Consider the following 14,070-nt stretch of genomic DNA (forward strand, 5'->3'; position numbering starts at 1 on the left):
TGGGAGGTGTGTGGCAGGGGATGTCTTTAGGGCTGAGGACCAGTGGCATCAGGAGTAAGAACCTGCCAGAGGAGAGCTGAGGCCTGTCCCACCCTAGGGAAGGTTGGTCACCATGGCTTGGGAGAGGCTGCCTCTCAATACCAGCTGTCAAGGGAGAAGTCCATGCTCAGACCCCAGGTTAATCCTGCTTGGCAGCCCCTGATCAGAACCGTGGCACAAGGAAGATCTGGTTGAAGGATGATCCCTCTCTTTCTTTCAGAAACGGCCCCTGGCATCCATCATCAAGGAAGTTTGTGATGGGTAAGTTGAAACTCCCTTGTTTTGGATGCTGGTAAGCTAGAGACTAAAGGAGCACTAAGCGTCTCCAGTTAGTCAGATCCCCAGTATGGGCTTTGTGCATCGTTGCCTTACAAAGGAAGGATAGCTGATGAGGATGACCCTTAGACCTCTTATCAATCTTTAGTTTTCCCTTTAAGTCCAGGAATGCCCTGCCTGAGGTCCTGGTGGGATCTGAGATCCATGATGAATTATGTGTATCTCCTGTTGTGCTGTCAATCTTACAAAGTTATTTGTAACCTTGAGGAGGTTATTTTTCAACATCTCAACCTAAAGCTTTGATTTTTGTCCCTAGTCCTTTAAATATGCCACCCGACCCCTTGAGCATCTCTACTAAAATTATTTATTTGCACCTTCTAGATAGGCCCAGAGGGGTAGCCAAACAGGCTGTACTATTTTTCTCTTTACACAGGTGGTCATTGCCAAACCCGGAGTATTACACCCTGCGGTATGCAGACGGGCCCCAGCTCTACATCACTGAACAGGTCAGTACGAGGAGACGAAAATCAATATAGGCCTTGCTTTTCAGTGCACCACCCAAGGAGACCACGCCGTTCACCTTACTCCCACCAGGGAGCTTCCACTCACTGGGGAAAGCTGCTTCCTAGCAGACCAGGGAGCGCCAGCCCTTGTTCTCCACTCCTGGCTGGAACACCATGGTTTTACTTCCCGGGAGCCCAGGGCTTGAAAAAGACCTTAGACATTCTGTGCCAAGAAACAAGCAGCAGGAGAAGAGGGCCAGACTGAAGAGTCTCTGTTCCAACTCCTTTGGAAATGACAGAAAGTTCTTGTTTACTCAACAGCTTGTACAATTTTAATATTTTATTTTAGTTACTCTTTTTTTCTCTTTGTTCCCAGACTCGCAGTGACATTAAGAATGGGACAATCTTACAGCTGGCTATCTCCCCGGTAGGTACTCTGCTTTCCTTAGGAATCAATTTATTTGACAAACATGTATGAGTATCTATCCTGGACCCGACTCTGTTCTAGAAACTAAGACTGTGGAGATTAACAAGTCAGTCCTTGCCCTCACAGTCTACTTGAGATTAAACCAACAAATACAATAGATGGCCTTTCTCAAGGGTCTTGATGGAAAGTTGCTTAGGGAGTTGCAGGAACTTGGAAAAGGGACCACCTGACTCAACCAGAGGCTTCCCAGAGAAGGGAACACATAGCTTGAATGTCGAAGACTGAGCACGAAAAGCTGAAGAAAGAAGAAAATGAGAAGTGTCCCAAGCAGAGAGATGTACTTGGTCTGGGGAAGCGGGATGCAGGATGGCTAGGGCCTGTGCCCATCAGTGAGAAGCCTGGTGGTCTGCTTATGGGTTTGGATTCTGTCTAGAAGGGGAGGTGGGAACACTGAAAGATTTTGAGCAGGAAGTTATATTACGTTTAGATTTATATTTTAGAAAGATCTCTTTAGTCAGAGGGTGGAAGATCGGCCAAGAAAAGAAAGGTTGATGGCAGGCGGAATCTCTAAGAAACTAATGAGGAATGTTAACAGCCCTTGAAAGCAAATGGCAATGGAGACGAAAAATTTAGCAGTAAACTGGATAAACATGGTAACATACTAGATGTGGAAGGAAAGGGGAGACTCCAGGATGATCCCTGTTTTCTGCAAGAGCAGCCTTCACTGGTAACTAAGGGAGCACAGGAAGGGCAGGAAGAAAACCAGGAGCATGAAAAGACTCAGGAGCTGAGGGCAGCAGAGTGTCAGGACAGTGGGAGGTGTCCCCAAGGACCAGAGAGAGAAACAGAACCGAAAGGCTGACTGTTAACCTGTTATGTTAGTCAGTCATGGTGAGCTTCCTGCAAACTGTTTTCATGGTGTGACATCCAGATTGTCATGGGTTGATAAAAAGAAGTGAAAAAGTGAGAACCTCCAGTTTACCATATTACTAAGAAGCTTGGTTATAGAAGGAAATAGGTGGAGACGGTAGTAACTCAGAAATGTGGAGGGCAAAAGATGTGCTCTTTAGAAAGAGGAAAACATTCAAGTGTTCAAAAAAAATCAACTAATTTTCATGAAAATACAATGAAAGGTCTTCCCCCTACTACCCTGCCTCATCTACCCAGTTCTCCACCTCCTCCAACTCTTCACAGTTGTTAACTAATGTTGCATCTTTTTGTGTGTCCTTGAAAATCTTGTTAAGATGGACAAGAGGAAGGCTGACAGTGCAGAAAAGAGGGGGCAATGAATGGAACAGGACCCTTCTGGGTCAGAACAGGAGGAAGCCAAAGCCCCGGTGGAAGGATGCACCCTGGCTGCTCAGCCCAAGAGGAGGACAGTCGATGCGGGGTAGCTTAGGTATATTTGCGGAGAGGCCACCAGAAAATTAAGGACGCCTGTTTGAGAGAGAGAGAGAGAGAGAGAGAGAGAGAGAGAGAGAGAGAGAGAGAGAGACAGAGACTTGTCTACAAGGAAGGGAGGTTGAAGTAATAACTGCCAACATTTCTTAAACACCCATATTTTGCTAAATACTTTGCATAGGTTATATCTTTTAATCCTGACAAACACCCAATGAGATGGGCACTCTTGACAGCCTCATTTGGCAGACAAACTAAGCTTAGAGAGGTTAACTTGCCACATGTCACAATGCTACAGGTCTGTCAGACTCCAGCCAGCATTCTTATGATCCCATTCTTCTGCTTCCCTCTCTTTTCCTGAACTCATCTTAAGGACTTCGTTATTCCCCCCTCAACTCTGCTAATTTAATATGACAGTCTTGGAGTTACTCACTTTTATAGACTCATGAAGCATTCTACAGAGCTCTGGTATGGAGCATTTGACTTTCCCAGAAGCACACCTCTCTGGAGCAGGAGGCAGCCGCCCAGACATGCTGTCTCAAGAGGGAAATTAACATTTGGAGTTGGAAGTTTCTAAGTGTGATGCAGTCCAGTGCTCTTCAGATTGTTCTCTCCTGTGACCTTTTCTCCTGGCGGACATTTTCCCCGCTGTGGAGATCTTGAAGGATTTCTGTATCATTGAGAGCAGTGTGCTGTTAAAGGGCCATCTATAATAGTCAAAGAGGAGGGGCACAGGGGAGAGAGATGAAACAGGCCTGACTCCTTGGCTGGCAACTTTCAGTCACTTGCTTAGCTCTGTAAAAAAACAATAAAGACTACAGGAGCATTTTTGCTCTTGAGAGTCTTCCATTCCAACTGAGAACATTAAATGAACACACCAGAAACAGAGAATGATGAAACGGTAAATTGTGAGGCATGGACTATAAAGTTAATAAGTTTAGCAAAAGGAAAGATCAGTGAACACAAGAGGAGGGGTTGTGGCTGTAGCTTGAAGTGTAGAGAGAAGCATTCTGCCAGGAAAAGTTCCCACACTGGGAGGCTTCGTCACCAGTCTTCATCTTCAAAAAGCTATTTTGAAATTAGATGCTTCCTGCTCCTTGATATTCTTAAAGTTTCCCCAGGACTATCACTTTGAGGAACAATGATGTGGACTTGAAGAGAAAGTTTAAAAAAAAATTGTGACGCTTTCCCCATTTTCAGATTGAAAGGGATCTTCAGCATCATCAGATTAAATTCTCTACCCAGGCATCCCTTCTATAGCATCTTTGATAGATGGTTGTCCGGATTCTCCTTGATTGCATCTAGTGACCAAGAGCTTATTACTTCAAGAGACAACCACTTCCACTGTCTAATGGCTTTAATAAACAGAAAACTGCCCTACATGGAACCAGTATCTGTTTCTCTGTGACTTACCAGAGTTAGTGGACTGTCATCTCTCAGATATCTCTTGTATTCCCTGGGTGGGAATTCCTTTAATCCATAGACCAGAGTGTTACACAAAGGATACAGATACTACAGAATTGGTCTGGGCATACTGGTAATTCCCCGATTTATCCAGTGAACATTTATTTAACAGCTTCTACGCAGTGAGAGGAAAAAAAAAAAAAAAAACTAGTTCTGCCTCAGGCACGGATGTTCACAGAAAGGGCCTCAGAGCTATCCACAGAGCAATCACCTGCCATAAGGAGCAGATGGCAGATATCTTGTTTCTGCTCTCACAGTCCCGGGCCGCACGCCAGCTGATGGAGAGGACCCAGTCATCCAGCATGGAGACCCGGCTGGATGCCATGAAGGAGCTGGCCAAGCTCTCTGCCGACGTGACCTTCGCCACCGAGTTCATCAACATGGATGGCATTGTTGTGCTGACGCGGCTCGTGGAAAGTGGAACCAAGCTCTTGTCCCAGTGAGTACTGGTGAGGTCTTGTCTGGGGCTTTCGGAGGTCTGCTACTCTCCACAGGGCATCCTGTTCTCATTTCCATTGAGTCAGATGAGGTTTTTTAAAACCGTCTGCATCCAGAGCAGTGTGCCAAGCACAAGAGTCCACACAGAGGGATGTAATTCACTATCGTGGTCCTAAATCTTATAGTCTGCATGGGCTCTCACAAAACGGTACTGTGCCAAGTGAGTAGTAGTAGGGGCTGCTGAACTCAGGAAGAGGGAGGTCAGCTGAAGACAGACCTGTACATTTATGGAAAATGATTGATCTGATGAAGGTTAGTACGCAGACTATCCATCATGGACTAGAACAGGTGCCTGTCTATTCTTAACCTCCCCCTGCCTCCCTCCCTGTCCAGTACCTCCCCTCCACACACACACACACACACACACACACACCCCTTTCTCTGTGTTTATCATAGGTTACTCCCTATCCATGTGCCATCTCCCTGCCACCCATTTTTACAGGGCAGAGGAGATCCAGAACTTTGAGATACACCATGAACATCTTTACGCTGCTCCAGCGCCGAGATGAATGTGGTGGGAAACTGGCTTGTCGTGATCCACAGTGAATAACATATTTAGTTTGCCTTCTGAGCCTGTGGAGCCTAAGCTGGCAGAGAGGGAGTCAGAAATCTTTCAGCTGACAGATCAGCTATTGAAATTTTCAGCCAAACCAAGCAACTAATCATGGGTATTTGTTTAAGTCCTAGAAAATCCTAAAGCTTTCACTGTCATCAGCATTGAAACCCTCCTCCCCCCCAAGAGTGCTGCAGTCTCCCAGGAGTACAGGATTAGAAGGGCCTTCGCTTCTTCCTCTTTAAAATGGGGATAATGCCCCAGTATTGTCATGAGGAGCATTGTAAACGAGAATGGATCTGAGCAGGCTTTGTCCATGGGAGTATAGTTTGTTAATTGCAAAGCACTCTACAGAAGTATAAAGGACTTAATGTATAAACAGGGGAGACAAAGGGAAGAAAACATTTTCATCCTTATTTTCCATCAGCACAATGCTAAGGGCTTTGCATTTATTGTCATCTTGCCCCCACCACAACCCAGTGATATTAACATGATTTTACAGAGGAAGAAATTAAAGTTTGAAAAGATAAAATTTGCACAGTTAGCAAATAGCTGAACAGGAATTGAACCCACATTCCAAGTGGGTACTCTTCTGCCTCTAGGCCTAAAAATGAACATGGTACATATGCTTCCTTAGGTACCCCCACAAGGTATTGGGGTTTGACAAAGGTCTGCTGTGGTTTTGTTCTTGGGAAATGGATAAGTGATTCTGTTTCCCTGAGATGAGGTGACATGGAGAAGGAAAGCCTAATCCCCAGCAGCCTTTATGTTTCCAGTGATAGATACCTGGACAGATCTGCTCCACGTCTGTGTAGATGTGCATGCAAGCGCTGACTCAGAGTTGCATCGACTGATTGCTCATGTAGTGCTTACACTGAAATCCTTCCATTGTGGCTGTGCCCGGTTTTGAATCTTTGTATTTTGTGTGTGTTTTGCACATGTCTCAGCTACAGTGAGATGCTGGCATTCACCCTGACTGCCTTCTTAGAACTCATGGACCATGGCATTGTCTCCTGGGACATGGTTTCCATCACCTTCATTAAGCAGGTGAGGCCTCTCGCATTGTCTTTCTCTCCTTCCTCACCCCATTGTTCTCTAGGCTAAGGTGGAGATGCAGTCAATACTGCCTTCTGGTATGGGTCTGCTTTCTATCCCTGAGGCCAGACTTTCATCCTGGAGCTCTGGTCTTCCCCTGGTTCCTGCAAGACTTACTCTGTGGTACTCTCAGGACCTGCACTGAGATGACCTGGCTCCCCAAGTGAATCTGCCCAAAGTGGCACTGGAGTATTGGTAAGACTTGGGAGAACACCAGCATCAGCCAGTGCCATCCTTGAGTCTTTTGACCTGCTTCCTGACTTTCCCTTCTCTTTGATAAAAAGTGTTCATTTCATTTGCCTTATATTTATAAGTCTGCCTTCTTTTTACAAATCTGCCAGGTAGCCTGTTTGGACTGTCAGATTGAACTCAGTCGGTGAAAGAGAAGACTTCTAGTTTTGCCCTCCTTTCTTTTACAAGAAGGGACAGCATCAACTCGAAAAACTGAACTAACATCAGTGAATAATATGTCCTGACCTGCCATTGTCTTGGGACTTTGGGAAGCTCCCAGTGCTAACACTGTTTTGACAAAAGTGACCTGGCCATGTGGGGATTGAGGAGGATTAATGACAAGACTTTGAGATCCTGTTTACCTCTCCAAGTCTCTCTGTTCTATGTGTATATAGGGCCACAGTGCATGTCAGGAGAAGAGTACCTGGAAATAATATCCTAGTATCAGTAAGATCCTCTGCTTTCTATACTCAGCTTTTTCACACCTGAGTCCTTATTTTGAAAATGAAGTATTAAGCCTTAGATTTTGAGGACCTACAGTTGACTGGATACTGTAATTTGAAATTGAGTTTTCCATACCTAGGGAATCCCTGGCATTGGCCTAGGTAGCCATAAACGGATAGCACTCTCCAGCTCAGGACATCTGCCCAATGTGGTCAACACACCTGAGAGGAGAGAGCCTGTGGGCTAGCAGCAGAAGCCTAAGCCGTCCAGCTCCCATGGGCCCCGGGCTTCCTAACTGATTTGTCCCTCTCTGCCTTCAGATTGCAGGGTACGTGAGCCAGCCTATGGTGGACGTGTCCATCCTTCAGAGGTCCCTGGCCATCCTGGAGAGCATGGTCTTGAATAGTCAGAGTTTGTACCAGAAGATAGCAGAGGAAATCACTGTGGGACAGCTCATCTCTCACCTCCAGGTGTAAGAGACTCTGCCTGCCTCCCTGCCCTGTCACTTCTCTCCTCTCTCCGTCTGCATAAGTCTTCCCGTCCTCCTCCTGCTTTGCTTGGATTCCAAGCTGCTGGTCTGCTTGTTCATCCATTCATTGCTTCTTCCACACTACTGCCAGATTCCTCCCATAATTCAGGTCTGCTCATGTCATGCTCCTGTGTAAAACCCTCTGTAACACTTCTTGCCCCTTCGGATAAAGTGAAGTTTTCCTCAATCTCCCTGTACCACTGTGGTACCAGACAAAATGAGATGCTTTCTTCTCTATGGGCCAAACAATCTCTGTTTGTACCTTTGGCAATTATATTTACATAAAATACTCTACTTTTTTTTTTTAATCTGTCTCCCACTTTATAAGTTTTTAAACTATATTTTCATTGATTTCATAGAGGAAGGGAGAGGAAGATAGAAACATCAGGATGAGAGAGAATCATTGATTTGGCTGCCTCCTGAAAGGTCTTTACTGGGGACCGAGCCCATAACCCCGGCATGTGCCCTTGACTGGAATCAAACCTGGGACCCTTTGGTCCTCAGGCTGACATTCTACCCACTGTACCAAACCAGCTAGGGCTCTGTCTCCCATTTTAAACTGAGCAATCTGGGAACAGGGACCAATCATTTTTGCATCCTCTGCTTTGATTTAAACAAAAGCCCAATTAGCATTTGTTGAACAAATACTTTTAAAAACCGCTTTTGAGACTTTGCCCCAGGTTATTATTTGATTACAATTGGTGAGTGATTTTATGAACCATGTCTGAGCATCATCTTGCTGGTCATTCTTCTAATCTCCTCTGCCTTCTTTCTTCATTGACACAGCTCCAACCAGGAAATTCAGACCTACGCCATTGCCCTGATTAACGCACTTTTTCTGAAGGCTCCTGAGGACAAGCGACAGGTCTGTGGCTGCCTTTCCAAGCTTTCCGTCTGGGCTCTTCCAAGAGAATTCTCACCCACTCACCCTTTGCAGACAGCAGAATCCCAGCCATTTTCCCAAGAGTCCTTCTCTTGTTCCTCTTTGATCAGAGCCCATCGAGCGGCTTTGCTAAGGAAGACCAGGGGAGAACGAGCAGGGAAACGAGCTGGGGTCTTAGGTCAGAGCAGGGGCCTGCAGACGTGTTCCTCTAAAGGGGCAGAAGGTAAATATTGTACATTTGCTTTGAGGGCCATATTGTATGTGGCAACTCTCCATCCTTACTGCTGTAGCCAAAAGCCACTTCAGACAGTAGGTGAATGAATGATGTGGCTGTCTCGCAGTAAGACCTTATTTACATAAATAGTTGACAAGCCTAATTTGGCCTTAGTTTGCCGCCACCTAGGTTAGAGGCTCAAGAAGGGAGAGGAGACCCTCTGGGCATCACTGTTGAGTCCAAGGAGATTGAAACAAATGAGAGCCTTACTTCAGGAAGCAAGAATAGAGGGACTTAGCTCACGGTTTTGTGTGTAAGGAACCTCTGGTCCAGGCTCTAAACTTCCTTCTTTTCCTGAATTATCTGTGTGACATTATGCAAACAGCTCTATTTCTCTGAACCCCGATTTCCTCACCTGTAATGTGGGAGCTATCACATCTTCCCCATTTACTTCACAAGGAAGTCATGAGGTAAACCAGACCCCCGACTCACAAGTGAGGACACCAGGAATCGGATGGGCGGGAGAACAAGCTCTGACCTACGAGTCCAGGGCCTGCCACTGGCCGGTCACATGCTTTAACCTCTTTGGGTCTCAGTTTCTCTTTCTGTCAAATGAAAGGGCCCAATTAAAAGACTCCTTGGTCTTTCCAACATTGTTTGGAAAGACATAAGTTTTTAAACTATATTTTCATTGATTTCATAGAGGAAGGAAGAGGAAGATAGAAACATCAGGATGAGAGAGAATCATTGATTTGGCTGCCTCCTGAAAGGCCTTTACTGGGGACCGAGCCCGCAACCCCGGGCTAGAAAAACTAGGTCTTTCTAGGGGCCCTTCCAACACACTTTGTAGATTTCTCTGGTAAAAGCCCAAGTGGTGTACAAAAGAAAGACTTTTTAGTTGCCTGTCAGTACCCTGGACTCAGGAGGTTGAAATTCATGTGGGATCAGGTTCCAAGCCCTTGGTGGATTCTAGTGGGAGACCAGGGGCATCTGTGTTTCTGTCTGTCCTGTCTGTCATGGATGGCTTTGCTCCATTAAGCTCTTCCTTCCTAGTCCTGTTCTGAATGTAAACTGAAAACTCATTCTTCCATCTGCTTCTCTCTGTGCTTTTGCTTTCTGCCGGCAGGACAAGCACCTTAATCCTCTAGACCTGCCTGCCACTGTAAGTAGCACCGCTCTGTGGAAAGGGCCCCGCTCTCATCCAGGTGGGGAGGTCTCAGCTGGGCAAGAGTCCCACCTCTGATCTAAGAAGATGTTCGGGGAATTCCAGGACCAAGAAAGGTTGTGTGCTCTCAGCCTCATTTGTCAGGACATGTGAGGACATCCTGCAGAGTAGAGCCACATGCAGGGTTAAGGCAATGCCTGTCCCAGGGAATGTGGCCCAGTCTTTCCTTTGTAGCTCGCCTTTACATGGGTCTGTGGCTCGGCCAGTGAAGATCCGATTCAGAAATAGCCTGTGGCTTTCATCTAGATGATACCGTGACACATCATTCCCCCACCTTGATATAGCAAAGTGTAAAGGTAAATCCCCGTTTACCTAGATGGTGGGCGTTTGAAGAGGCTTGGACAGTTGACAAGAGGGAATTTGGATGCTCATTTTTCCTCGGAGGGAGCTCAGGGAGGTCAGCTCTACAAGGACCTGAAAGAGAATGAGTGCCTCCCCCACAGAGAAGCTTTTAGTCGAAGGGCTTAATGTCCTTGCAGTAGACCACTGCCTGCTTTTCCCACTGTTCGTTGTCCACGGAGAGATCTAATCTCAAGCTGACCTCCTATAGCTACCAAGAAGTTTCTAGGCCACCCTCCTCTCCTCCAGGTGGTGTGTATGCTCAGGGCAAGCATAGTAAAACAATGTTCCTGGCAGCACCAGCCACTTGGCATTTGGCCAGGAGTCCAGGCGTGAGAGAAAGGCCTTTGAGCTCCGAGGACATTGCTCCATGGGAGAGGTGTGACAGCTCCCTCAGGCCGATGGACTTAGAATTCTCTATGCAATGAAACTAAGGCAGCGGTTTAGAAAGTGAAGTCATACCAATTAACATGATAAGAAGAGATGGCTGACATTGGAAGGCAGAGACAGAAGAATTATGAAAAGCTGTCAGAGAAATTAAAAGCATGCTAATCTGGGACCATTTTGTTTAGGAGAAAATAGCTTCACATCTCAATAGCTCCTTAAGGGTATTAGTGTCACAACCCAGAAAAATAAATGATGGTCTTAATAAAGCCACGTCCTTGGCAATGATTAAATTATAATCATTGCAGTTTCTTCTGAAATAGACTTGTATTTCTTAAAGATTTGCATAAGAATGGTCAAAGTAATGGTTCTGAGAGGACCCTTAAAGCTGCGCTCCCTGGAAGATTCAATTTAGTAGGATCCTTTCCTGAGTGTACTAAATACATGAAGTGTTCCTGTTAAATCAGAACCAAATATAATTTAAAAAGTCACCTATTATGAAAAATTACCCCAAAGCACCCAACACATTCTCCCCACCAGTGAGAAGTGAATAGGAACTACTCATTATTTCAGAGGGTCCCCACCCAGATCCCTCTGGGTGAGCGGGGGCCAGAGCCCTTTCCTGGGTCTGGAGTCCCTTCCGGCAGAGGCAGGGGGTGTCTGCCTGGAACAGAGAACAGTGCCTACAGCTGGGGACCATCACGCTGCTCTGTGCTCCGTTTACACTGTCCATCCCCACGGTCCTTGTAACACCATGTCTTGTCTGAGGCGTCTTCGTCCCTCTTTGAAGATGGTGTGGATTGTGCCATTGGGACCAGAAACCCTGTTTGTTTATTTGCACTCACAAAGGAAAAATGGGAGGGAATTTTGGAGCCTAAGATACAGTGGATGGTTCGTGGATTTTTTTCTGTTTGTCCACTTTTCATTTGAAAGGAAAAAATTTGTGACAGAAAAAGCCCCAGAGCTGTGACATCACCTTCCTCTATGGTTGTCACAGCTGTGTCCTGCCACCTTGCCTCATATTTCTTATTTTCTCACTAGGACATGGCCAATGCATTTGCACAGAAGCACCTTCGGTCCATAATCCTAAATGTAAGTTTCTGAGACAAGCTGTATTTTGTTACTATTGTTTAGTTACTATTAATAACAATTATTACCATTACTATAGTTTTATTATTGTTGAAATTACTATTCAGTGAGTTGTGCATTCAGAGAGAACTTACCAACAGGCACTAAACACTCTCAAGGTGAAAAGCTTTCTTTGTAGTTCTCTATGGGCAGAGTTGTCTCCAGGAGGCCGCTGGCCCACCAGGGATTGCAGAGCCTCAAAGGAGACACTGTGGCCAGCTGTACTGTTGGTTGGCTGGCGGTTCCAAACTTGTTTGTCTAGAGGGAATGTGTTAAAATAGGCACAAGAGAAGGAAGGTAACTCATTGATTTAACTCGGGTCATAAACCTGAGTGTGTGCACCAGCAGGGATGTCTAAGACAGTATGTTTGCTCTAGAAGAACTTCCAGTCCAGCAGGAAAGACGAGTGGTCATGGCACCCTGTAGCCAGGCTTCGTAGAGATCCGTGGTCTGGGAGATTTCAGAGGAGGGCAGTCCGTCCTGTGTGGAAGGAGAGGTGTCAGGAAGCCTTCAGAGGACCATCTTCAGGGGAGGCTGAGGACCAAAGGGAAAAGGATTGGGGGCGTTGGGGGCCCCGAGGCAGATGGAGTGTGTGATGGGTAGAGGGTGAAGCAAGGAGCAGATGTGTGGTGAGACTGCAGAGGAAGCAAAGGCCAGACCAAGTAGGGTCTAAGTCTTTTTTCTAAGTGCAGTTGAGGGGATTTAACCAGAATCACGAAGTAGCCAGACTAGCATTTTAGAAAGATCACACTCCAAAATCTGTGTTTCCTGAGGGGTGTGTTAGGGAGGAAAGTGGAGTAGGAGGTGGTGGGGAGGGGGAGGCATCTGGAAAGAGGTCTAATTCCTTATTACCAGGGTGGTGAAGTGGGGTGGGAGGGAACCGAGGTGGGAAGAGGGGACAGTGGGATCGGATGAAGAGCCAGGGTTCTACATTAAAAGGTGGCCATTTTATCAGTTGTCAAAAACAAGGGAGAACTAGGGGGGCACAGTGAAGAAACTCAGAGTCAAATGTGAAGGACTTACTAATTCTGAACATGAACTTTGGAGTCACCAGCACCCACTCTGCCATTAACCAAATCTTTGATCTTGAGTAATTCACTTAACTTCTGTGGGCTTCGTTTTGCTCCTCTGGATGTGAGAACTAAATGAGCTAACGGATACACAGTGCTTAGCAGGGTGCCTGGCATGAGGCAAGTGCTGTGCTTATATTGGCAGTTCCTTGTGAACAAGAAAGAACAGCTGACAGAATTCAAGAAGTAAGCTTCGAGTATTTGTGAAGTCCAGTGATCAGCTGGTCTAAACATGCGAAGCCTGTCAGACTTCACTAAGCAGGACTAGCTCTTGCCTATTGGCCATTCCCTGGTCACAGCCCATGGGCAGCCCGCAGGAGGGGCCTGAGCAAATGCTCACGCACTCTGCCTGCAAGTGACGGAGCGCACCCTGTGCCCACGCCTTCTCATCCACATTCCTCTTCGTGTGTGGGAGCGAGGATGTTCTTGTGAGGGAAATTTAATGAATTTTGAGACTATTTTCTTGAATGAGGTTATGACAAGCTTAAGATTCCACTAAGAAGACAGTTCAGTGTCAGGGCTCAGGACTTAGTCTGCTAGGAAATGGTATGCATGCTCACTTACTATAATAGTAAGTCCAGGAGGTTAACTGAGTCCAGCCGAAGAACATAGCCTGGAAGTATCTGACGGCAAATAAGATGTCAGGTAAAACCCAACTGGAGCTGTCCTCCTTTAAGCCATTGGTGGATAGAGTAGTTACTTTCCCACAATGATGTGTGTAAGTTTAAGAAAGGGGGGTTAAACGAATGAAAACCAATATCACATTGACTTTAAACCTCTCTTTAAAATGGTTTATGAGTTCTGGAGAGGTGAGGTGGAAGGAGTAGGGATAGACAGGTGGTGAGAAATTGGAGTGCCAGAGTGGGGCAACATAGAGAAAGGAAGAGACTCACACTGGGGCAAAGAAGAGGTGTCAGTGGGACAGCAGAGAAGTGACAGAGAAAGAGCCTGGGCAAAGAGAGTCTGTGGGAAGAGGGGGAAAGGAAGCCTAGGGGGAGAGCAGAGAATGAAAAAGTAAGCTTGGGGAGATGGAGACAGACACTGAGACTGAACTAAGGGTAAGTTCAGTCTTACCCTTAAAAGGGAAAGAGGGGAGGGATGAGGGCATTAGCATACCCTCTAGCAAGAGAGCAGGGCAGCTTTGTCCAGTAGAAATGTCTGCAGCTGTGGAAGTGCTGTCCGAAATGGTAGCCACTAGCCACACATGGCTGTTGAGCACTTTAAATGTCCTGTCTGGGGAACTTAATTTGTCTTTTAAAAAAAATTTTAGTTTAAATATGGCTTGTGGTTACTGTTTGGGCTGTGCAGACCTAGAGAAAGAAAGAGACAGGAAGGAAAAGCATTCTGGCATCTCATGGTGGAGAGACAAG

General features: G+C 46.2%; 1 protein-coding gene across 3 annotated transcripts in view; it reads left to right on the forward strand.

The window, feature by feature from the left end:
- The window catches only part of ELMO2 (engulfment and cell motility 2), a 36,097-nt gene that overhangs the window by 10,821 nt on the left and 11,206 nt on the right, over window positions 1-14,070 (forward strand). For 2 of the 3 annotated variants that reach the window (XM_084887841.1, XM_084887842.1), the window contains exons 3-10: window positions 260-300; window positions 749-821; window positions 1,195-1,245; window positions 4,365-4,546; window positions 6,106-6,205; window positions 7,249-7,400; window positions 8,244-8,322; window positions 11,544-11,594. In XM_084887841.1, the coding sequence (XP_084743967.1) occupies window positions 260-300; window positions 749-821; window positions 1,195-1,245; window positions 4,365-4,546; window positions 6,106-6,205; window positions 7,249-7,400; window positions 8,244-8,322; window positions 11,544-11,594 (729 nt within the window). Of the gene's footprint in view, window positions 1-259; window positions 301-748; window positions 822-1,194; window positions 1,246-4,364; window positions 4,547-6,105; window positions 6,206-7,248; window positions 7,401-8,243; window positions 8,323-9,680; window positions 9,717-11,543; window positions 11,595-14,070 lie in introns of all 3 variants that reach the window. The other variant, XM_084887843.1, reaches the window with a different exon arrangement.

This window comes from Pipistrellus hanaki (assembly GCF_964339955.1).
Source record: "Pipistrellus hanaki genome assembly, chromosome: 6".
Taxonomy (NCBI): Eukaryota; Metazoa; Chordata; class Mammalia; order Chiroptera; family Vespertilionidae; genus Pipistrellus; species Pipistrellus hanaki.